This window comes from Mustelus asterias, chromosome 5 (assembly GCF_964213995.1).
Source record: "Mustelus asterias chromosome 5, sMusAst1.hap1.1, whole genome shotgun sequence".
In the NCBI taxonomy this organism is placed as follows: domain Eukaryota; kingdom Metazoa; phylum Chordata; class Chondrichthyes; order Carcharhiniformes; family Triakidae; genus Mustelus; species Mustelus asterias.
In genome coordinates this window covers 110,780,287-110,805,731 of record NC_135805.1, presented here as the reverse complement: position 1 = coordinate 110,805,731, position 25,445 = coordinate 110,780,287, and the positions used below count along the sequence as shown (strand labels likewise).

Genomic DNA, 25,445 nt, shown 5'->3' with positions numbered 1-25,445 from the left:
ATGATCGAAGTATTATTTGTACAAATAGTTAAATTACTGTCCTCTTATTCTTTTATATAACTATATCATGTTAAAGTCTTACATAAAATATTTGATTTATTACTGTCACATGTATTGGGATACAGTGAAAAGTATTGTTTCTTGTGCTATACAGACAAAACATACCACTCACTGAGTACATAAGGGAGAAGGAAAGGAGGGGGAAATAGACTGTTTGTCCACAATCCTTAATTCTTGCCGTTGCCTTTTTTGGTTACACTTGTGCCAACCTACCCCAAATTAAATTTCCATACGATTTTGATTCTACTTTGCTACAGCAGTTACAATAAAATGTAGTTTCAGGCTCAGTCTAACGATTAAGTTTATCAAGCAAGTTTAAATCTTTCTCACAATTCCATCATCATTTTGTATCAGTCAGCCTCAGGAGTTCAGATGAACAAGGGGCAATAGTAACAGTTGTTTTTCAAACCAGAGGAAAGTATATGGTGGTGCCTCCCCATGGGTATGTGTTAAGACCAGTGATCTGGTCCACATGCACGGACTTCAGTAGACATGGCATAATTTCAAAGCTTGCAGAGGATATAACACTTGCCAAAATAGCAAAAGTGAAGAGGACAGTAACAGAGTTCAGGATTACATAGACTGGTGAAATGGGAAGGCACATGGCAATAAAATCTATTGTAGAGAATTATGAAGTGATGCATTTTGGAATGAAGCATAGGAGAGAATAAACATTTTTAAGGAGGAACGGAGAGACTCAGTGTTATGTGCAGAAATCTTTGAAGGTGGCAAGACAATTCGAGAAGAGTGATTTTTTAAAAATCAGCTCTGTGATTAATAGAGGCACAGAGTATAAAAACAGAGAAGTTATGCCAAACATGCAGTCACTGTTGTAATATAGGAAACATGGAAGCTAATTTTACACAGCAAATTCCCATAAACAACAATAACCAGATTTGTATTTTTGAGATGTTGATTGAGGGATAAATATTGGATTGGAAATTGGGATAACTTCCCTTCTTTTCTTCAAAGTAGTACAATAGGATATTATACAACTACCTGAGCAGGCAGGTGAGGCTTTGGTTCACCTTCTCATCCTAAAGACAGCACTTTGACAGTACAGGACTCCCTCAGTTCTGTACAAGAGTTCACTATTGCTTTTTCTGCTCAAGTTCTGAAGTGGGACTTGAACCCAAAACATTGTGTCTCAGACCTCATGACCTTGTATATTTAAGCAAATGCAGTTTGTTGTATTGACCGTCATTCACAGAAGCATTATTCAGGGAACACATGAATAATGAAGGGAACATTTTCTGGTCACATGTTTTATCCTGACAAGAACTGAGTACTGTAGTTCAATTATTTTTTTTTAAGGTAAAGCTAGTGTCCTGCTGAATTGTGAGAGTCTGAAATGCACACTAAGCAACAGATTCATTCAGGTCAACCTACTTCATCATATACTTCTGGCTGCCTATTCACATATGCATGGCACAACATGGGTGCAAAATCTCACTTACAGTTGCACTGACATAATTAGTCTGATAATAAAAAATTATGACCAATTTTGGTGAAGTTTTTTTTCCATCTTATGGTGGAAAGAATAAATGAGTTATTTTTCCAAAGGAAAAAATCATTGCGATTATATAACTGTAATAGTACGATCCACAAACATGTGGAGATAAAATCAAGGTAGCTTCAGTCATAATAGATATCAAAAGCAAAATAATTCTTGCCCTGTCAAGTCAATTAATATTTCAGCATGGGTTTAGAGTCAAAAGGGCAAGTTCCAAGTACCAATTCAGAAACTGAACACACAATCCAAGGTGACATTTCAGTATAGTACTGACTTGAGTGCCATAATGGCTTTCAGATGAGACATTATGCCAAGGTCCTGTTTCCCTGCTAATGTGGAAGTAAACAATCCCTTAGCACTATTCAAAAAGCGGGAGAGTTGTTGCAGTATTCTGACCAATATCCCTCAGACGATGATAATATAGATGGATCTAGTCATTCATTTCATTGCTGAAATGAGACCATGAAATCTTGTGTGCCTGTATCACAACAGTGAGCACACGTGAAATGTGTTGGGTAGGGGCATTTCATAGACATGAAAGAGGTTAGTTAAATGAAAGTGCTTTCCATCTTCTTGTTATATAGTTGCAGTTCATAATGCTCTTTTTAAAGTTCTGAATTATGTTTAAAATATAACTTCCAAATATAATACAAAAAAGCAACTTTAAACAATTAGGTGAAGTGGCACAGTGGTTAGCACTGTTGCCTCACAGCTCCAGGGACCTGGGTTCGATTCCCAGCTTGGGTCACTGTCTGTGTGGAGTTTGCACGTTCGCCTGTGTCTGCGTGTGTTTCCTCTGGGTACTCTGGTTTCCTCCCACAGTCCAAAGAAGTGCGGATTAGGTTGATTGGCCATGCTAAATTGCCCCTTAGTGTCCCAGGATGCATAGGTTAGATGGATTAGTGGGATAAATATATGGAGTTACGGGATTGGGCCCTGGGTGGGATTGTTGTTGATGCAGACTCAATGGGCCGAATGGCCTCTTTCTGCACGGTAAGGTTTCTATGATTTCTAATTAGAAATGGTTACCAATACTGGAAATACTTTTATTAACAGCAGTAAAAATGAGAGTTTTTAAAAATTTGGACACAATTTAGTGAACTTAATTGCAAATTGCTAACCAAGTTAATTTTATAATGGTTTTACTGTCTTTCTTTAAAAAAGTAAACTGTGACTATCAATAATACAGGCAATGTCCAGTTCAGTGAAATAGTACTGTTAATTGGTCAACAGTTAACCTAAATTTTAGTTGAAATTGTCAGCTTTAGTGATGTTATTCAACAGTAACCACAGGCATTGAAATCCTCAATGATAAACAGTAATGAACTAATTACTATGACCAAAGAATGCCATTTACAATTTTCTCATTTATAATTAAATGTTCTCATTTATAGACATATTTAACAGTCATTAAATGTACACAGGTTGAAACCATAAAGAATTGGTTCATCAAGATTTCAAATTCTTCAATCCCTAATTATAATGACACCTATTATCTTCCGAACGTATGAAAATCAATGATTGTCTAATAGAGAAGACACACTGGGGTCCAATAGTAAAATAGTTATCCTCGAGTTGGATCCAAATAACTGTTTATGATATGGGATGTGCCAGTTGCAAACATTTATTCAGTAGGAAAAGTGTGAGGTGATTCACTTTGGAAGGAGTAACAGGATTACAGAGTACTGGGCTAATGGTAAGATACTTGGTAGTGTGGATGAACAGAGAGATCTCGGTGTCCACGTGCATAGATCCCTGAAAGTTGGCACCCAGGTTGATAGGGTTGTTAAGAAGGCATAAGGAGTGTTAGCTTTTATTGGTAGAGGGATTGAGTTTTGGAGCCAGGAGGTCATGTTGCAGCTGTACAAAACTCTGGTGCGGCCGCACTTGGAAGTATTGCGTACAGTTCTGGTCGCCGCATTATAGGAAGGATGTGGAAGGACAAAGAACAAAGAACAGTACAGCACAGGAAACAGGCCCTTCGGCCCTCCAAGCCTGTGCCGCTCCTTGGTCCAACTAGACCAATCGTTTGTATCCCTCCATTCCCAGGCTGCTCATGTGACTATCCAGGTAAGTCTTAAACGATGTCAGCGTGCCTGCCTCCACCACCCTACTTGGCAGCGCATTCCAGGCCCCCACCACCCTCTGTGTAAAAAACGTCCCTCTGATATCTGAGTTATACTTCGCCCCTCTCACCTTGAGCCCGTGACCCCTCATGATCGTCACCTCCGACCTGGGAAAAAGCTTCCCACTGTTCACCCTATCTATACCCTTCATAATCTTGTACACCTCTATTAGATCTCCCCTCATTCTCCGTCTTTCCAAGGAGAACAACCCCAGTCTACCCAATCTCTCCTCATAGCTAAGACCCTCCAGACCAGGCAACATCCTGGTAAACCTTCTCTGCACTCTCTCTAACGCCTCCACGTCCTTCTGGTAGTGCGGCGACCAGAACTGGACGCAGTACTCCAAATGTGGCCTAACCAGCGTTCTATACAGCTGCATCGTGGAAGCATTGGAAAGGGTGCAGAGGAAATTTACCTGGATGTTGCCTGGTATGGTGGGAAGGTCTTATGAGGAAAGGCTGAAGGACTTGAGGTTGTTTTCGTTAGAGAGAAGAAGGTTAAGAGGTGACTTAATAGAGGCATACAAGATGATCAGAGAATTAGATAGGGTGGATAGTGAGAGCCTTTTTCCTCAGGTGGTGATAGCTAGCTCGAGGGGACATAGGTTTAAATTCAGGGGTGATAGATTTAAGACAGATGTCAGAGGTAGGTTCTTTACTCAGAGAGTAGTAAGGGCGTGGAATGCCCTGCCTGCAGCAGTAGTGGACTCGCCAACATTAAGGGCATTTAAGTGGTCATATGGATGATATTGGAATCGTGTAGGTTAGATGGGCTTGAGATTGGTTTTACTGGTCGGCGCAACATCGAGGGCCGAAGGGCCTGTACTGCACTGTAATGTTCTATGCTCTATCAAAATGCTTTCTGGTTCTACTATGGGTGTAAAGGTACATTAATTAGGAACAGAAGTGAAATAGGAATAGGGTAGATTAATCCTTGACGCTGAATTCTTTTGTCAAGGTTTTATCATGCTGGGAATGCCCTGGGTAAAACTAATTTATCAAGTGGTGGAAAATTTTCCCATGAAATATTTTATCTTGTGCTGTGGACTCGCATCGATTAGGATTGGGTTGAGGTTATCTCAACTCATTCTACAGAACCAGATGGAAGAAGCCAAGCTGAAGTTCAACACAAGTCCGAGAGATAAGAGGTCAGCGTTCTGTAAACTGAACAATTCTTTGTTATCCTATCTTAAATATGTAAAGTTGATGAAGTGTGGGTTAATTACTGTACTGCATTAGAGTTCCATTTGTCTCAAATTTATTAAATATTTTTGTTAATGACAATGGTTATTCAAAGGTACTCTACAGATAAGAATAATTGTGTAAGAGTCATTACATTTTAGGTGTTTGTTTATGGTGGGAAATTTATGCTCCTCCATCACCGGCATGAAGCCTCTGACCACAGTAACAGAGTTACTCGACAATCACCAGGCAAGACTGTTCTCTTCCTGTTGGGGAGCACTTCAGCGGTCACGGGCATTCGGCCTCTGATATTCGGGTAAGCGTTCTCCAAGGCGGCCTTCGCGACACACGACAGCGCAGAGTCGCGGAGCAGAAACTGATAGCCAGGTTCCGCACACACAAGGACGGCCTCAACCGGGATATTGGGTTTATGTCACACTATTTCACATAAATATTTCTGCTTTTTTCCTCCTGAGTCTTTATCATGCGATCCTAGAATCAGAATTTATGTCACACTATTTGTAACTCCCACAGTTGCATGGACCTGCAGAGTTTCACTGGCTGTCTTGTCTGGAGACAATACACATCTTTTTAGCCTGTCTTGATGCTCTCCCCACTCCCATTGTTTTGTTTCTTAAAGACTGGATTAGTTGTAAGTATTCGCATTCCAACCATTATTCATGTAAATTGAGTCTGTGTCTTATAAATTCTGTTTGTGAACAGAATTCCCACTCACCTGAAGAAGGGGCTCAGAGCCTCGAAAGCTTGTGTGGCTTTTGCTACCAAATAAACCTGTTGGACTTTAACCTGGTGTTGTTAAACTTCTTACACAGTAACAGAGACAAAGCTAAAGGACTGTCCCGATTTTCCAATTTGAACTTGTTCACTAGCTAGGCTCCACACTGGGGGAGAGCCAGGTAAAAGTATTCAGTTGTTTTTAAAGCTACATTTTCTGTTTCCCCAAACTCTGGAGAAAACATTATAATTCAGTACACAAACCTGCATGCCAATTGAAATGAATAACAAATTCCTCCAACTTCTATATTAGAGTAACAGACTGACTGGCAGTTTCTCCAAAGAGTTTGCACAGGTCGACATGAAATCAATGTTTGGTGGACTCTGAACTTTTCAAACTGAGCTTTAGGTATTTTGAAGTAGGATAATGCCTTTAAAATTATATTTATAACCTGCTTTGAACTGTAGACTGAAAAACAGCAATAATGTACAGCTTGTTCTTTATAAGTCCATTAGTATTCATTGCTCAGCTTACATTGCCCTGAGGGCATTAATAGTTAACTGAGAAACTGGAGGAGGAGGAGGGTTTCCTCTGGGTTTTCAGTCCTGTCCCGTGGCCACTAAGTTAGTATACCCAAATTATATTATATCATCAATACGGATTAGTCTGTTAGCACTACTATAGAACTCCTCACATTGTCTATCAATTGCTGGTGTTTTTAAAATTAATAAGTAGCTAATAATAATAAATTTTTAAAAGATTGTGACAGGTTACTTACTTTTCTTCATTGTGATTGTCTTCTTGGTCGCTTAAATCATCATCATCCACTAGGTGGCCGAAGGGCTCTGACGAAATAGAAACCATGTTGGAAAGAATGACTCTGCTGTCACTGCTGGCAGTCAGCACCAACTGATCGTGTGAATGATTGTATCGGACACTCCATACCCTGTGTACAAAATAGTAAAACATTTTCAGTCCATTAATAAAGTTCAAAGTGTGATCAGTAAGTTTGCGGACGACACAAAGATTGCTGGAGTTGCGGATAGTGATGAACATTGTCAGAGAATACAGCAGGATATAGATAGGCTGGAATATTGGGCGGAGAAATGGCAGATGGAATTTAACCCAGATAAATGCGAAGTGATGCATTTCGGTAGATCTAATGTAAGGGGGAACTGTACAATATATGGCAGAACCATCAGGAGTATAGACACACAGCGGGACCTGGGTGTACAAATCCACAGATCCTTAAAGGTGGCAGCACAGGTGGAGAGGGTGGTGAAGAAGGCATATGGCATGCTTGCCTTTATTGGACGGGGCATAGAATATAAAAGTTGGCATATGATGTTGCGGCTGTATAGAACATTGGTTAGACCACATTTGGAATACTGCGTCCAGTTCTGGTCGTCACACTACCAGAAGGACGTGGAAGCTTTGGAGAGAGTACAGAAAAGGTTTACCAGGATGTTGCCTGGTATGGAGGGTCTAAGCTATGAGGAGAGATTGGGTAAACTGGGGATGTTCACCCTGGAAAGACAGAGGATGAGGGGGGCGACCTAATAGAGGTGTATAAAATTATGAAGGGCATAGATAGGGTGAACAGTGGGAAGCTTTTTCCCAGGTCGGAGGTGACGAACACAAGGGGTCACAGGTTCAAGGTGAGGGGGGCAAGGTTCAACACAGATGTCAGGAGGATGTATTTTACACAGAGGGTGGTGGGGGCCTGGAATGCACTGCCAAGCAAGGTGATTGAGGCGGACACGCTGGGATCGTTTAAGACTTATCTAGATAGCCACATGAACAGACTGGGAATAGAGGGATACAAACGAATGGTCTAGTTAGGCACATGAGCGGCGCAGGCTTGGAGGGCCGAAGGGCCTGTTCCTGTGCTGTATTGTACTTTGTACTGCCACTGAATCCCGATAAACGAAAAGAGTTCCCGTACCATCTGAGTGAGTGCCAGTTGTACTGTTCCATGTTTGCACAACAAATTATTTATTTGATTGAAGTTCGTTACTATGGTGAGAAATTATTTTGTCTATATGGCTAGTGTCTGAAGAAACCAGTCTGAGGGTTGCTCCAAATTGGACCTTGGGTCTTATTACCATCATTCCTGCGAACCATGGATGACAATTGGACAGCACACCAGGTTGGCCCTTCATAAGATCTGCCAGCTCAGGTTCTGAGCCAGCTCGCAGCTTTTGGGAGGCTGAGACATATTGGAGTTTAAATCATAGAATCCCTACAGTGCAGAAGGAGGCCATTCAGCCTAACGAGTCTGCACCAACAACAATCCCACCTCGGTCCTATCCCCACATATTTACCCCACAATCCCTCCAACAAAGAACAAAGAACAATACAGCACAGGAACAGGCCCTTCGGCCCTCCAAGCCCGCGCCGCTCCCCGGTCCAGGATTGAATCCTGAATCCAGGATCCCCGCCCAATTTTCCAGCCTATCTACATCCTAATATCCTATCCACCGAGCTGTCCCTCACAGCTACGATGCTTTGTTCATCACAACCTATTAACTCACCCCCACCCCCTCCATTCCAGACCATGTGATCTCCAGGGAGAGGCGAAAACCCAGAGTGAAAACCCCAGGGCCAATATGGGGAAAAAAAAATCTGGGAAATTCCTCTCCGACCCCCTGTGGCGATCGAAACGAGTCCAGGAGATCACACTGGCCCTGATCAGAAAATGCTTCCCAACCCTATTCATTTCCACTTCTGCTTTACGAACACCATCTGAATTCCCTGCCCCCGAGACAGGTTCCCACTATCCGCAGTCTCGCTCTGTACTGGCACCAGCAAGATGATCATAGAATGAAGCCTGCTACGCTCCTTGCATTGAAGTATAAGCACTCCAGACCTCCAGGCCCAGTGAGGTCGTCCTCCCCCAGAGTGCTCTTCTTCTTTGCCAGCCTTGTCCCAGCCCCAAGCTCGTCCCCAGCCTCCACACTTGTAGACCTAATATTTTGATCCCCACCCCCCTGCCATACTAGTTTAAACCCCCCCGAACTGCACTAGCAAAGCTCCCAGCCAGGATATTTGTGCCCTTCCAACTTAGTTGTGACCCCTCCCTCTTGTACAGGTGCCATCCTCTCCTGAAAACTTCCCATTGATCTATGAAAATGAAGCCCTCCCTCCTGGACCAGTCCTTTAGCCAGGCATTCATTTGTACCAACTCCCTATTCTTAGCCTCACTGGCACGAGGCATTGGGAGCAGCCCAGAGATGGCCACCCTAGTGACCCTACTTTTTAACCTATTTCCCAACTCCCTGAATTGCTCTCTTAGGATCCCCCTACTCTTCCTATCTACATCATTTCCACCAATGTGTATAATGACATCCGTTTCTTTATCTTCCCCTTTTAATATGCCTCCTATCCGCTCGGAGACATCCGTGACCCCAGCACCAGGTAGGCAGACTACCATCCTGGAGTCCCGTTTGCACCCACAGAATCGCCTGTCTGTGCCTCTAACTGATGCATCCCCCACCACTATCGCTCTCCTAACCCCTCTCTTCCCTTTCCGGGCCACAGAGCCTGACTGTGTGCCAGTGACCTGGTCACTGTGTCTTACCACTGGAGAGGCACACTCCTCCACACTATCCAAAACAATATACCTGTTTTGGAGTGGGACAACCACAGGTGACCCCTCTTCTAACTGTTCACTCCCCTCCCCTCTCACACCTGTCACCAAGCCCTTCCTATTTTGAGAGACCGCCACTGGAGTACTCCCTGGTACTTTACCCTTCTGCCCTTTACTCCTCCTAACTGTGACCCACGTGTCTTCCTGCCGATGCCCCGGTGTAACTAGTTGCCTATAACTGCTGTCAATTTTTCTCCCATTTTCCCTGACTAGACTAAGGTCAGCGATCTGCAGCTCCAGTTCCATGACACGGTCCCTCAAGAGCTGCAGTTCCACACACCTGGCACATATGTGAACCTCTGGGAAGCTAGGTGTTTGCAGGAACTCCCACATCCCACATCGGAAGCACTGAACTGGCCGATCACTCATACCTGCCCTTATCCTTTATAGGGTTGGATAAAAAATAACTAACCTTGCCTCGCCCTTTCAGCCTAAGCCCTGTGAGCCAAAGCCCTTATAGTTCACACTCTGCTTCCCACAGCCCTGTGAGCCAAAGCCCTTATAGTTCACACTCTGCTTCCCACAGCCCTGTGAGCCAAAGCCCTTATAGTTCACACTCTGCTTCCCACAGCCCTGTGAGCCAAAGCCCTTATAGTTCACACTCTGCTTCCCACTCACTCCACTGCCCGCTCCCGACGCTGCCCGCTGTATAGTGCAGCCGGCTTTTTATGCTCCCGGCGAACGCCCCAGGTAACTGCCTTTTATACTAAGACTCAACCTCCCAGAATCCCCTTCAGCTGACCTCACTTCCTCAATTCAAACCCCTGAAAAAAGCCCGCGAAATATACAAGGAATACCCTTAAGTGAATAAATGAATAATTAAATCACTTCTTTGCTTACTCTCAGCACTCCTGCTAAGACTCTCTCCCCCAGTCTCACTCCAGTCAAACCTACACATCCCATGACATTAAGGGACAATTGAGCATGGCCAATGCACCTAACCTGTATATCTTTGGACTGTGGGAAAAAACTGGAGCATCCGGAGGAAACCCATGCAGACACGGGGAGAATGTGCAAACTCCACACAGACAGTGACCCAAGCTGGGAATCAAACCCACGTCTCTGGAGTTGTGAGGCAGCAGTGTTAACCACTGTGCCACCCACGGAGTTAGGCTGGCAGCGATTGCACGGCTAATGTGGGGTCAGGAGCAGTACTGCAGCTCTTCCCATGTCTACAGTGAGACAAGTTTTTTAAAAAACTTAACTTTTGTAGATGGCGACTAGCCTACTTCCTACAAAATTTGGGAGTGGGATCCTAAAACAGATGCATCAGGCAGATACTCTGAATCAGGTATGGGATAATGCCTGCTATCACTCATTTAGCACCCAGCATGGTCAATTGCCCTCCCTATATCATTAAGAGTTTCATCTTTGTATGTAAGCAATATTTTACAATGTTGCTTATTAGTCTATGCTAACCATGCAATGCTACAGAAAAATCACCTCCTCACAAATCCTGCAATAACTTACAAGGCAGTGATTTTAAAAAAACACTTATGCTCATACTTTCCATTATTAATTTTCATTTATTTTTCAGTACTACATCTCCCATTTCATTGCTCATCTGTCACCGGGACTTGGTGAGTGGTTTCCAATGTTTATCTAAGTCCTGTTTTAACTAAAATGTGACAACCATTCGCTCATTACTCTAATACAGCAAGTTTATTGAAGTAATTTTTCAAATGATTGAGACACAGTGAAGAAACATAGGCCGTGATTCTCCCAAAAGTGTTGAATTGGTGGGAGAACTGTTCTAAATCCCGACTGTTCCGTCAGTTCAGCTTCTCACTCGAATCTCCGCACTCTTTGCGCTGAAGAGGTCCCAGTCGGGAATCACATTAAAAACCCGGGGATGGGGGGTGGGGGGGCCTATTCACGCCAGAATTTGACAGTCCTGGAGCTCTGTGCATGCGCAGTGGCCCCAAACTGTCAACCTCCCATTTGCTGGCCAGCTCGATCACTGCCCAGCCTGGGACCTCCGCAGTGCTGCCCTTCCAGCCCCCCCACCCCCCCCCCCCCCCCACAGCCCGATCACAGCCCCCACAGCAATTTCCAGGCCAGCCCCAACCTCCGCCCCCCCCCCCACCCCGTCCCAGAGCGGCCCGATGTCCAGCGCCCCGCATCCAGCAGTGGCGATCCCCCCACCCCTCGGGGTCAGACCCTCCCCGGAGGCAGGGCCCAGCCCCACCCCCCCACCCCACCCCGATCGCTGCCTTCCCTCCATCCCGGATCGATCGCCATGCAGAGTATCAGCAATCCACCAATCGACCAATCGCCCCTAGAACCCACCCACAATAGGTCCTGTCCCTTTGGCACTGCCTGATGCCCAGTGGGCAGTGCCAAGGTGCCCAGGGGGCACCACCCCCCGCCACCCGACCCCCTGGGGGGGCCCCGATTGCCCCCCCTTCATTCCGGGGGTCTCCCGAACATGGGGAGCCGGAATGAAGTACTCCTGGCGGGGTGGGAGAGTCAATCAGGACCTGAAAGGTCCCAATAATGAACAAATACACATATTTAAAATACATGCAGAAAAGATTTAAATGACTTACCTGCCTTCCCGCTAATTTCCAGCATGGTCTGACCAGCGACTGTTCGCCTGCTCTGCGAGATGCACATGCGTTCCCAGCGCATGCGCAAATCTCTGTTCAAGGCCGCAGAAGCGCATCTCCCACCACGACCCACCAGAAAAGTTGCGGGTCGCAGTGGGAGAATCGCGGCCATAGTCTCTGATAGAATTTCAAAGTATTCATCGTATTACAATTTTTTATGATGCAAGTGACTTTGTTTTTCTTCCCCTCCCAAAAAAACTAATTTTTGCTTCAATTTTTCTTGCTGTTTACACAATTGTATCAAAGTGGTTGAGTTCTAATGGCATGGGAATATGGTTGAAGAACAGTTTCTGATGTCTTTGTCGACCTAATTTTAACTTCACCACTCCTCTTCTGAATCTATTTCTCTCTTCTCTGCCACTCCTCTCCCTTAACTTTCCTGTTACTTTCATCACTATCACACTACTTCTTTTTTTACTAGAAGTATGACTTTAACCAGATAAGAATACATGAATGTCTGCAGTCTGCATTTGAGGTAATTAATTAAGAGAAAATGTGGCCCCCAAACACTTTCACACTGCTACCTATGCACTAGCAGCATGAGTGGTATCCTCCACTAACAAGATGCTGCCGTCAAGCCAAAGAAACATTCTGCCTATCACACAAATAAATAAGATGGTATATAAATTCAGTGCCGGTATAATGCTAGGTGCGTCAGCCATACATTCTAAAGACTGGCGGATCACATCAAACAGCATGTCCCTTCTGTGTCCGCAACAGGCACAAAGTACAGACCAGACCTAACCAGCCTGAGCTTGTAAAACTCAAAACATAGTGCCCAACATTAGATGTGATTCTGCAAATGGACAACATTTTCTAAATAATCTTCAGTTCGCTAAATATTACGCTGAGAACAAATTTTAAGATTATCAGTTGGGCTCACAGTGTGGCACATGTGTGTGTACTGGAAGCAAACAGAAAGAACATCTACACACATTGCGTCAGTTTAAGTGAAACAAAGTACATGATAGTCATTCGCTGGTTCATTCCTCAAGGCAATACCTTGACCCGAGTTAAGCTACCCGATTTAAATGATCAAACTATGCTTGGCAGTTAGAATTGGAATGAAGAAAAATGTCCTCATTAGCCCCTCTTTGTATCTTTTTCTCCTTCCATTTCATGTGTTCAAAGTTTTTCTGTCTCAGCTATACATGATTAATATGTATATTTTCGTCAAAACAGTTAAGAGCTCTGACAAAGGGGGCAGTCAGGAGGGTAGCAGCTGGAGAGTGATGTTTGTCAGAGGGTTGGTAGGGAGGTCGGGGGCGGTGGGGGCGGGGGGGTCAGTGTGTTCAGGTTAGTCAGGAAGTTGAGCAGTAGGGAGGGTTGTTCAGTAGTATCGATACCCAGGAGTAAGGAGTGGTTTTAATTCTTCTAATTTGTCGTGGGTAATTATTCTGGTAAGACAGAACCAGCCAAAGATTGGGATGTAAATTGGAATTTTGAATGGTTCCCAGCGTAGGGTAGTTGTCCAACAGAAGTTTAAATGTCCTGGGCAAATGCCATGCAAGCCTTATGTGGGGACCTCTGGCTGGACGGGTGGGTGGGGATAGAGGAGGGGGGGGGGGGGGGGGGGGGTGCCTGGCGCATCTTTGGAGCACCGCCCTGTTATCATAGAATCCCTGCAGTGCAGAAGGAGACCATTTGGCCCATTGAGCCTGTTCCGACTCAGCATCTTACCTAGACCCACAACCATAATTCTAATCCACCTTACCGACATAACCTGAGACACTAAGGGACAATTTAGCAAGGCCAATTCACCTCACCTGCATATCTCTGGACTGAGCACCCAGAGGAAACGCACACAGACACAGGGAGAACATGCAAACTCCACACAGTTACCCAAGTCCAGAATTGAACCTGTGTCCTTGACGCTGAGAGGCAGCAGCGCCTACCACCGTTCCGCCCAGTATGACGTTCCGGAGATTGCAACTTATGGGCGCATGTTATTTTCCCTTCCTCCATCAAGGATAGTACTTCCATTGGATCACCAGCTTGCGCTATCAGGCTTTATTAACACTTCCCTCATCCTTCTACCCTGTGTCCAAGAAGAAACACTATATATTTTAAAACACACTGTTTCTTGGAACTTAAAAAAGGTACAGAAAACTTAATTAACTCAGCCTACTATTTTACTTGTCTAAATCTTCTATGTACCAAGGACTAGTATATTTTAATGTGTATCCGAGATATGTTGAATAGCCTTCGCAGAAGTCCTCAAAGATCTTTTATAATGTAAGGTTGACATTAAATATCCAAATTACATCAAATGATATATACAGAGTAATTCTGCAATCCAGAGCTCCCAGCAGGGATCAATGCTTGCAAGGATTGCATCTCAGGAATTAATGAATGGAAATGAGGAGCTTCATCCCTTTGATCCTCTCCCTCCAAATGTGATTCTCTGCTGAAGGCATGGAGTCACCTTGTAGTACATATTTTGACATGTATGTTTTAATGCATTACATAAAAATAGACAATTTATTAATTTTATTTAACGTATCATGTTTCAACAATCAAGCCTGATTGTTCACAAATGTGGTTTTAGTGCTGTAATCACACCCAAGAACTAGCTTACACAGTCAAATCTAACCACTTCATCTTCCTATGTGTTATGAGAGACGAGCACACATATTTACACATTCCACTTATACAAGACGGCAATTATGAATGGAAACTCAGGCTCACTGTTGTCCCACGTTAGCTCACAGATGCTAAGTTCATTGTAGCAGATCTATCACTAAATTCAACACAAGCCAGAAATCAAACCTGGAACATTCCTATGTAATTCAGCAGACCAGAATAAGCCCATTTTAGTCATTGAGGTATCAAGAGGGCTCACTGTCTTGTGATAATGTAACTCTATGTGTACATGTGTATTTGTTTGTTATTATCTTGCATTTGGACCCAAATTGGAACCTGTGTTACAGGTTACCAAAGTATTGAAGTACTAATGGTTTGATACATTACTGGACAGTGACAGAATGTAGATGCGCATTGCCATTCAGATCAGAATCTTAGCAAATCCAGCAAAATAAATTTTAACAAATAACAAAAAAGTCTCAAAGGTTTAGTATGAATGCTGGGCTCCCAGCCATGTAACCCAAATTATAATTCCCGTCACAAATGAAACTCATGTGTTTCTAATGGGAAAATGTCATGCGTTTCTTGGAAGGAAGAAAAAATTGTCCCTTACATTTAAACACAGCTCAGGGTGGATAGGACGCAAAGCAATAGTGATGTGCATAAAGAAATCACTGAATTGAATCACCCTGCTACCTTGACCAAGTCATGATGTGGAGTGAACAGAGGAAACACTTACCAGTGGGAATGTTCTTCCAAAGTCTTGACTGGTTCATTAACATTTCTGGTGTCCCAAAACTTCACTTTACAGTCATCGCCACAGCTGGCTAAGTAGTACTGCTTGTTGGGATTGAAGTCAAGGTCTCGTACCAATTGGCCATGGGCATTTTCCATACAGTAAACTTGACTACATGAAAAGAAAGTGTGTAAAGTAGTTCACTTTTGACATGCTTAGTGCAAACATGGAAAATGCTTATTATCTATGAAACAAATAAATGGCATTCTATCCTGCATTTGACAAGAGTCAAAAGCATACTCGTGATTTGGAATTTTCTAAACCTTTTATCAAAATTACATTTATGAGAAACCTAGTTCAGTGAAGCCCCAGCAAGGAATTGGTTTATAATCATATACAGTTGGGATTCTGCTCAAATACCCCAGGTGTTTGGTAGTCTGTCAGGTGCTGTTTTCCCCATCTACTGTACTGTCTTGAAGGCAGTGCCTCGTATTGGGATATGGATCCACCTGTATCAGTTTCCTCACAGTATGTGAGAGTTTGGTTAGAGAACGCTGGTGGTCTATCCAACTGTGAGCTGGACTGAGTGCTGCAGGTCACCACTAACCATGTGCACATAAAGAGCAAAGAGAGAACAAAGCACAATCCAGCATAGGAACAGGCCCTTTGGCCCACCAAACCTGCGTCGATATGCGGTTTCTATCCCTCTTTTCGCTTCCCGTATGTGTTTATCAAGCCACACACACTTAGTCACTCACTTACTCACTCTGTTTGTAGCAGGGATCCCTGTAATTGGGAATGGGAACCTTGATTGTTCCACGTTAATTGCAGTGCCCTGTGCTGGCTAAGGTACAATTAAAAATTGTTTGAAAACAAAGCCACTTCTAGTCCTTATAAATACAACTAAAAATGAAAATCAGGATGAAACAGACAAAATTGAACTGCTGTGACATCATTCTAAGTCTGCAACACTTTAAAGTAGTGCAATAAGTTCATAAACCATAAATTTAAATAAAACCCCCAGTTTTGTTTGTTATTAATTACATACATCACATATCCTGTTCTTCAATTACCAGCTTCTATGATTCATCAAACTTTAATATTTAACACAGTTGCATGAATAACTCAACATCATTTGTGTCTTCAGTCATGCTTAATGATAAATTGTAGTACAATGACATGCAAGTTGACCACAATACTGACAAAGGGTATGACCATTTTTCTTGTCTGTTTCTGCTATTGAAAATTGTTCCATGAGTAACATGGACAATATGCCCCAAAACTTTCAAATTTGTGTCAGTAGAGAACTGTGTTTGATAATACTCACCATGTTTGAATTGTTCTCTCGACACAGACCAGCTTTCACATTGCAAATAGAACATAGAACAGTACAGCACAGAACAGGCCCTTCGGCCCACGATGTTGTGCCGAGCTTTATCTGAAACCAAGATCAAGCTATCCCACTCCCTATCATCCTGGTGTGCTCCATGTGCCTATCCAATAACCGCTTAAATGTTCCTAAAGTGTCTGACTCCACTATCACTGCAGGCTGTCCATTCCACACCCCAACCACTCTCTGTGTAAAGAACCTACCTCTGATATCCTTCCTATATCTCCCACCATGAACCCTATAGTTATGCCCCCTTGTAATAGCTCCATCCACCCGAGGAAATAGTCTTTGAACGTTCACTCTACCTATCCCATTCATCATTTTATAAACCTCTATTAAGTCTCCCATCAGCCTCCTCCGCTCCAGAGAGAGCATTCCTAGCTCCCTCAACCTTTCCTCATAAGACCTACTCTCCAAACCAGGCAGCATCCTGGTAAATCTCCTCTGCACTCTTTCCAGCGCTTCCACATCCTTCTTATCGTGAGGTGACCAGAACTGCACACAATATTCCAAATGTGGTCTCACCAAGGTCCTGTACAGTTGCAGCATAACCCCACGGCTCTTAAACTCCAACCCCCCGTTAATAAAAGCTAACACACTATAGGCCTTCTTCACAGCTCTATCCACTTGAGTGGCAACCTTTAGAGATCTGTGGATATGGACCCCAAGATCTCTCTGTTCCTCCACAGTTTTCAGAACCCTACCTTTGACCCTGTAATCCACATTTAAATTAGTCCTACCAAAATGAATCACCTCACATTTATCAGGGTTAAACTCCATTTGCCATTTTTCAGCCCAGCTTTGCATCCTATCTATGTCTCTTTGCAGCCTACAACAGCCCTCCACCTCATCCACTACTCCACCAATCTTGGTGTCATCAGCAAATTTACTGATCCACCCTTCAGCCCCCTCCTCTAAGTCATTAATAAAAATCACAAAGAGCAGAGGACCAAGCACTGATCCCTGTGGCACTCCGCTAGCAACTTGCCTCCAGTCCGAAAATTTTCCATCCACCACCATCCTCTGTCTTCGATCAGATAGCCAGTTACCTATCCAATCGGCCAACTTTCCCTCTATCCCACACCTCCTTACTTTCATCATAAGCCGACCATGGGGGACCTTATCAAACGCCTTACTAAAATCCATGTATATGACATCAACTGCCCTACCTTCATCAACACACTTAGTTACCTCCTCAAAAAATTCAATCAAATTTGTGAGGCACGACTTGCCCTTCACGAATCCGTGCTGACTATCCCGGATTAATCCGCATCTTTCTAAATGGTCGTAAATCCCATCCCTAAGGACCTTTTCCATCAATTTACCAACCACCGAAGTAAGACTAACCGGTCTATAATTACCAGGGTCATTTCTATTCCCTTTCTTAAACAGAAGAACAACATTCGCCACTCTCCAGTCCTCTGGCACCATCCCCGTGGACAGTGAGGACCCAAAGATCAAAGCCAAAGGCTCTGCAATCTCATCCCTTGCCTCCCAAAGAATCCTAGGATATATTTCATCAGGCCCAGGGGACTTATGCAGACACTGAGATAGCCATTTTTTTAAATTTGTGTTTTACTTTTGACAGTTTATACAATATTTGGGATAGTTTATACAAAATGTTATGAAAACCTTTGAAGGCCATTCAACATAACACATTACCCCAAAAACAGTATTATGGTAGTACATAGTTTCATGATTTGATTAACAATATTTTAAATAAACAGTACAGCAATAATCTCTGAATCTGTGGCAATGAAAACCATTTCCCGTGATACTACAGTGAAGACCTAGGTGGAAGTTTGATGACTGATATCAAACTAGTTATAGCTATCCTTAAATAAACTTCTCCAGTAATAATGCAAAATGGACAGATATTTGGTACAAAGCTCTGACTTCTTGTTCAACTCCATTATGTGGTGAGTTGCTTAAAGATACTGCTTTAAGAAACAGTGTTAGGGTACTGGACAGAACCCCAAGTTACATTAGGAAGCCAGGTGAGATCCCCAAAATTTTTCTTTTTGGCATAAATGTGAGGATAGGATATTTCTCTCCAGGAATGATTCCACTGACAACGTATGGATCTTTTATAGTGAAACAAATTTTATGTAATAACACTGTTTAAATATAAATCTAATAAATGAAGCAGCTTAACCAGTAAGAGTTGCACAATATTTAAAATGAAAGGAAGCAACTTTACTTTCTAGCTATGACTGTTCCATTTCCAAATTCATGCAAAGATCAACACCACTTTTAAATAAATAGTTAGTAAACCCAGGGATATTTGCTATAAATTGTATGAACAGTTTTGAAGTTTTCAGAGAGATTTTGTGGAGAGAGAGTTCTCAGGAAATGCCTCTGACTTTAGCAGCCCTCCAATAGCAATGCCAAAGCTTCTTTCATCCTGCCACAGACCCAGCTCTGCACACTAACCTCATTATCACATGACCCTGTCAACCAACTTCCCAAGCAATCTTTTGTGTAAACAAAAGTCCATTAGCTCGATCAAAGTAACAAATTTTGGCTGAAATTAGTAATTAACTTGCTTTTACAATCCTTGAGCTAAATGTTTACCAGACATACCGACTCCCTGTAGAATGAAGCTGAAACTTTAAACATTCTATAGAAACATAAGAAAACCTATATATATATATATCTATAGCAACTACCTATTATCATCACAACAGTAATATTCTGAACCTGTATTCCTTGAGCAAAAGTAGTTAAAGTGCTTTGATGGGGTTGTTAAGAAGGTGTACGGAGTGTTAGCTTTTATTGGTAGAGGGATTGAGTTTCGGAGCCAGGAGGTCATGTTGCAGCTGTACAAAACTCTGGTGCGGCCGCACTTGGAGTATTGCGTACAGTTCTGGTCGCCGCATTATAGGAAGGATGTGGAAGCATTGGAAAGGGTGCAGAGGAGATTTACCAGGATGTTGCGTGGTATGTTGGGAAGGTCTTATGAGGAAAGGCTGAGGGACTTGAGGTTGTTTTCGTTAGAGATAAGAAGGTTAAGAGGTGACTTAATAGAGGCATACAAGATGATCAGAGGTTTAGATAGGGTGGATAGTGAGAGCCTTTTTCCTCGGATGGTGATAGCTAGCACGAGGGGACATAGCTTTAAATTGAGGGGTGATAGATTTAGGACAGATGTCAGAGGTAGGTTCTTTACTCAGAGAGTAGTAAGGGCGTGGAATGCCCTGCCTGCAGCAGTAGTGGACTAGCCAACATTAAGGGCATTTAAATGGTCGTTGGATAAACATATGGATGATATTGGAATAGTATATGTTAGATGGGCTTTAGATTGGTTTCATTGGTCGGCGCAACATCGAGGGCCGAAGGGCCTGTACTGCGCTGTAATGTTCTATGTTCTACAGAAAGGAAAGTGGTAAATAGTATTCAGTATCTAGCATTGAGAGACTGCTGCAACTTGGTATGTGTGATTTTTCAGATCAGATCCCATCCTCTTCTTTAGGTAGTTGCAAACTAGCCCATGGCACTTTTTGGAGAAGACCAAAGTTCTCTTGTACAATATCCAATGTTCGACCAATACCAGCAAAACAAATTATATAGTTAGTTATTTTGTTTGATTTGTTATCAAGACATAGGTGACACTGACAAGGCTGACATCTATAGCTGCTGAGAAGGCAGGGTAGAACTATGATGCTGTCCTTCGAAGAATAAATATGTGAATCTGTATAATCATGGTATTAACTATTAGAATTGATTTTAAAAATGGTTTACTGGAGGAACCAAAGGGACTGAAAATTGATAAATCCCCCGGACCTGATGATTTACATCCCAGAGTGTTGAAAGAGATGGCTGTTGAGATGGTGGGTACATTGGTGGTCATCTTCCAAAATTCTATGGATGCTGGAACAGTTCCTGCAGATTCAAACATAGGAAATGTACCTTCACGATTTAAGTAAAGAGGGGCAGAGAAAATGGGGAACTACAAACTTGTTAGCCTGAAATCAGCAGTAAGGAAATAGCTAGAATCTATTACAAAGGATGCGATAACTTGAAACTTATAAATTAATAATAGGATTGGGCAAAGTTATGCAGTTATGAAAAGAAAATCATATTTGACCGATTGAGTTTTTTTGAGAATCTAACTAGCAGAATAGATAAGGAGAAACACCAATGGATCTGGTGCATTTGGATTTTCAAAAGTCTTCCAAAAGGTTCTCAATCAGGTTCCAAAAGGCAGCTGCATGTAACAATTTCCTGATGCATCTTAATGAGCTCCATTCTGTGCTCAAATTCACCTTTTAAATGGAGCAGTCAAATGAACTCCCTTTCCTTTACATACTAGTTCAGAAATCTGCCAGGGAGTTCTCTACCATGGTCTACTGCAAGCCTACCTTCACTCGTCAACACACACTTTGGAATTATTACAGTTCCATCTGCTAAAAGTTTGGCCTTACCTCATAAATAGGGCCCAAGCCATTTTCTCACCATGCAAGCTTGATGCTGAAATAGGGCTTATCGAAGGCATCCTGCGGGATAATGGCTACCCTGATCGTGAACTCATGAATAAGTCTTTGGCCATCACTTTGGGCCCTAAAAAGTACCTCAGATTATGTTGGATGGGCAAGGTATCTCAAAAAATTGAGGAACTCGTGAGGCTAGCTGTTTCACGATGCTACTCTGCAGTAGCAACACAAGTGGGGTATTCGCCACTAACAAGATGCTGCAATCATGCAGAAAGACGTTCTGCCTGTCAAACAAATGAGTAATGTGGTATATTAATTTCAGTATAATGCTAGGTATGTAGGTCATATGTTCCAATCATTGAATCAAACAGTATGTCCCTTCCGCTGTTCACAAAAGGCAAAATATAGAACTTATCCAATCAGCCTGTGCTTGCAAAACTCAAAACACAGTGTCCAACATTAGATGTGATTCCACGATTGGATAACGTTTGAAATATAATCCTCAGTCTGTTAAGAACTATGCTGACAATCAATTTGGATTGTCAGTCGGGGCCTACAGTGTGGTGCATGTGTGTGTTTTGGATGCTACATATATTAATACATAGGGCTCTGTTCTTTGTAGACAGAAAGAACATGGACACGCATTGTGCCTGAGCAAAACAAAATAAGTGACAGCCAATTGCTGGCTCATTTCTCAGAGCAGTGCTTTGACCAAAGTTAAACCACCTGGTTTAAATTTCCAAACAAAGCTTGGCCATTAACTATGAGTAACCATCAACTGATGCATTCTCCATGGCAATGCACTCTCTTTTCACACAGTATAAATTTGTTGATTTCCCTTACAATATATTCTTGCAAATGTTCTGATGAGTGCAAGATGAAAAGCTTTGACAAAAAACTTTTTTTTCAGCAATACTCAGAACAGGAATAAATGTTTCATTCTCAAGTTGGGATACCACAAGGATCAGTGCCTGAGCCCCAGATATTCCTAATCTATGTTAATGATTTGGATGTGGGAATTAAATGTGTTGCTGATGATACAAAACTAGGTGGGAACGTGAATTGTGAGGAGGATGTAAAGCGGCTTCTCGAGGATTTAAACAAGCTAAGTGAGTGGGCAAGAACATGGTAGGTGCAATATAATGTAGAAAAATGCAAAGTTATCCAATTTGGTAGGAAAAACAGAAATGCAGTGTGGGTATTCAAGCCTAAAGGGACCTGGGTGTCCTTGTTCATGAGTCACTGAAAGCAAGCGTGCAGGTGCAGCAAACCATTAAGAAGGCAAATGGTATTGTTACTCTTTCTTGTATGAGGATTTGAGTATGGAAATAATAAAGTTTCATTGCAACTATACAGAGTCTTGGTGAGATCACACCAAGTCTGGAGTACTCTGTACAGTTTTGGTCTCCTTACCCAAGGAAGGCTATACTCGCCATAGAGGGAGTACAATGAAGGTTCACCAGGCTGATCTCTGGAATGAGGGGTTTGTCCTCTGAAGAGAGATTAAGAAAACTAGATCTATATTCTCTAGAGTTTAGAAGAATGAGAAGTGATCTCACTGAAACATACAAACATTTTACAGGGCTTGACAGGGTAGATGCAAGAAGGATGCTTCCCTAATCTGGGGAGGGGCACCGGAACCAGGAATATAGTCTCAGAATAAAAAGTAGATCATTTACGTTAGGACTTAGATGAGGAGGAATTTCTTCACTCAGAGGAACAAGAATCTTTGGAATTCCCTACTCCAGACAGCAGTGGAGGTTCAGTAATTAAGTATGTTCAGAACTGAGATTGATAAGATTCTAGATACTAAAGATATCAAGGGATATTGGGATAGTGTTGGAAAATGGCTTTAAGGTAGTTGAATAGTAAGCTCAAGGGGTGAGTGGCCTTCTCCTGCTCTTATTTCCTATGTTCCTAATCAAAAAGGGGAAAATTAGAAATTAGAGGGAACTTTTTTGTTACTATGTACAGCAGCAGGTTTTTTGCTACTGAATGGAAAATCTACACTATCATAATAAATATTTTATTACTATGCACTCATGCTCTAAAACACAGTATTAGGAAGACATGTGGTATCGCGCTGAAACTTAAGAGTTGCAAGTTTGATTCATTTCTTCAAGATTTCACTGATAGTGCAGTTCAGTCCCAAATCATCTTCCTTTCACCAGAATTGAACTAATGCAACCTTCACCCAGTTGAAATGATGGTGTATGTACTGAAGGGATAAAACTGTTTCTTTTAGAACTCTGAACAGAATCATCTCCATGGATAATATGTGTATAGTACCTCTTATTAACCAGAGACCAAGAAGGTTTTGTTGTTCATGGCGTAGTTCAAGCTTGAAACTATGCAAACAGTTTATACTTCAAAATAAATACTAAGAACTGTTCAGCACTGGTATCGCCAACGAAAGTGCCTTTAATTTTCATAATTTTCCTGGTACAATTTTCTTTCAAAACATGTTGCTAATAGTTGATAGGGCCAAAATTTTAAAAAAGGTAAATTTTGATTATGTGGAACTAGTTGAAATCTTTTAAAACATCTTTTTAGCTGTAAAGTATTTTTGAAAAGCTTTACTTGGATACAACATGTGCAACATTGTTTTCACCCACATAGGAATCACCCACCTATGAGGCTTAGACCAATAATTTATAATCCCATAGAGCAGAAATGGCAGCCTCCTAATCTTTAAAATATGTACGGTCATGCAGAATTTATCAGAGGCAGCAAAATAAATTCACAAAGAATTTTGAATCATCCTTGCTTTAAAACCCAAAGTTAATAAGCCTGAGTTAGTGGTCCCAAATAGTTCATAAAGGCCCTTCCAACCTCCAGGACAATGTACCTGGGGGTACCTCAAAGATGCACTGGGGAACCTCCTCCACGCACCACAGAGGTTCCCAGAAAAGCTTGCACGACAATTGTCCGGAAAGTTCAAACTTCTTTGGGCAATTCCCTGCACTGGGAACCATCCGAAAATGTGATTTTAACCACAAACATTGGATGGTTCTAATTGTCAATAGTTACCTAGAAAAGGTTAGAAGGATTCTACCTTCCAGGCATCTGTTGTATCCCCACGCCAACCCCTCAATGGAACCTCCTGAAAACTCCATACAAAGCCAACATTCGACACTGCCTCCCCCACCCCCCCCCCCCCCCCCCGCCACCCATTGACAGCATTGCCTGAATACAGCCCAATCCACTGCCCCACCCGTCCACACCCTGTCTGCACAGGCAAGAAGGGTTTGAAAGAACTTTGAGGCAAATAACTAGAAGTTCAAGCCCAAATTTGAAAATAATAATTTAAAAGTTTGAAACCTCAATGAAAGAGATGAATACTTCCCATCTAAACAAAGGTATCATTTACATAATTTGACTGTAGACTAATATCTCAGTTTAGGAATTTCAAAATATTTTGATTGAGAAAATAGCAAATGAAAATGTCACCTTGGGCTGATATCATTTATGCATTGAATGGTAAAATGACCAGTATCCTTAATATAGCAAAGTACGTTTTTCTACCAAATCTTGTTTCTTCTAATCATATATTCAACCAAGGTGACTATTCCATATACAGCACAAACATTGAGGTCCGACTGAGCTAGCCACTGAGTCTTAGACCAATATCCTGTCCTGGTTTAGATTGGTCACCGAAAGGCAACTTTCATTGCTGAACTGGACTATCATGAAAATGAAGAAATAATGTTTTGCAATGACATCAATGTGTACAGCAGAACTTTAGATATAGGAGAATTACAAATAACTCTACGAAGACTAATCTGCAGGTTAAGCTAATCTGAAGATGCCTTAATAACTCCAAAATTCATTTAGTGGCCAAAAATCAAAGGATATATCAAAAGATGATGTAATACTAGTGATTAAAAGTGTTAAGCAAATTGAGTGCCATTTCCCAAAGAAAAAGGCAAAGACATCTTCCTTTTTCAATAAATTGTATTTTAGCAGGTCACACAAGAAGTGTAACGAGCATGAATTCTGAACTTAATTCAGATAATATTGCTAAATTTTGAAATTATAAATTCATAGAAACTACAACATAGAAGAAAGCCACTTGGCCCTTTAAGCGCGTGCTGGTGTTGTTCAACTGCAGCTATTCAAGCTTGTTTCTTTGCTCTTTTCCGTATCCATTTTTATCTTCAAGTATTTATCCAATTCCCTCTTAACTGAGACATTTATTATCATTTCATGTGCCAACAATCCAGCTTGTGGAAAACAAATGCAACTTTTCTTTCATTCTTCCAGCATTAATTCTGGGTTTCTGTCCCTTTGCGACTGATTTATCAACTCATGGATTTTTTTCTATTACTAAATAATTTCATTATTTTGAAAACCCCTATTAGGTTCCATCTAATGCTTTTTGTTACAGTTAAGAAGCCCCGTTTTTACATAATCCTTCATAACTTATTCC

General features: G+C 42.1%; 1 protein-coding gene across 2 annotated transcripts in view; it reads right to left on the bottom strand.

Moving 5' to 3' along the window:
* The window catches only part of eipr1 (EARP complex and GARP complex interacting protein 1), a 69,657-nt gene that overhangs the window by 3,435 nt on the left and 40,777 nt on the right, over positions 1-25,445 (bottom strand). For both annotated transcript variants that reach the window (XM_078213205.1, XM_078213206.1), the window contains 2 exons: positions 15,197-15,364; positions 6,395-6,562 (listed from right to left, as the gene is read on the bottom strand). In XM_078213205.1, coding sequence (XP_078069331.1) covers positions 6,395-6,562; positions 15,197-15,364 — 336 coding nt within the window. The remainder of the gene's footprint in view (positions 1-6,394; positions 6,563-15,196; positions 15,365-25,445) is intronic.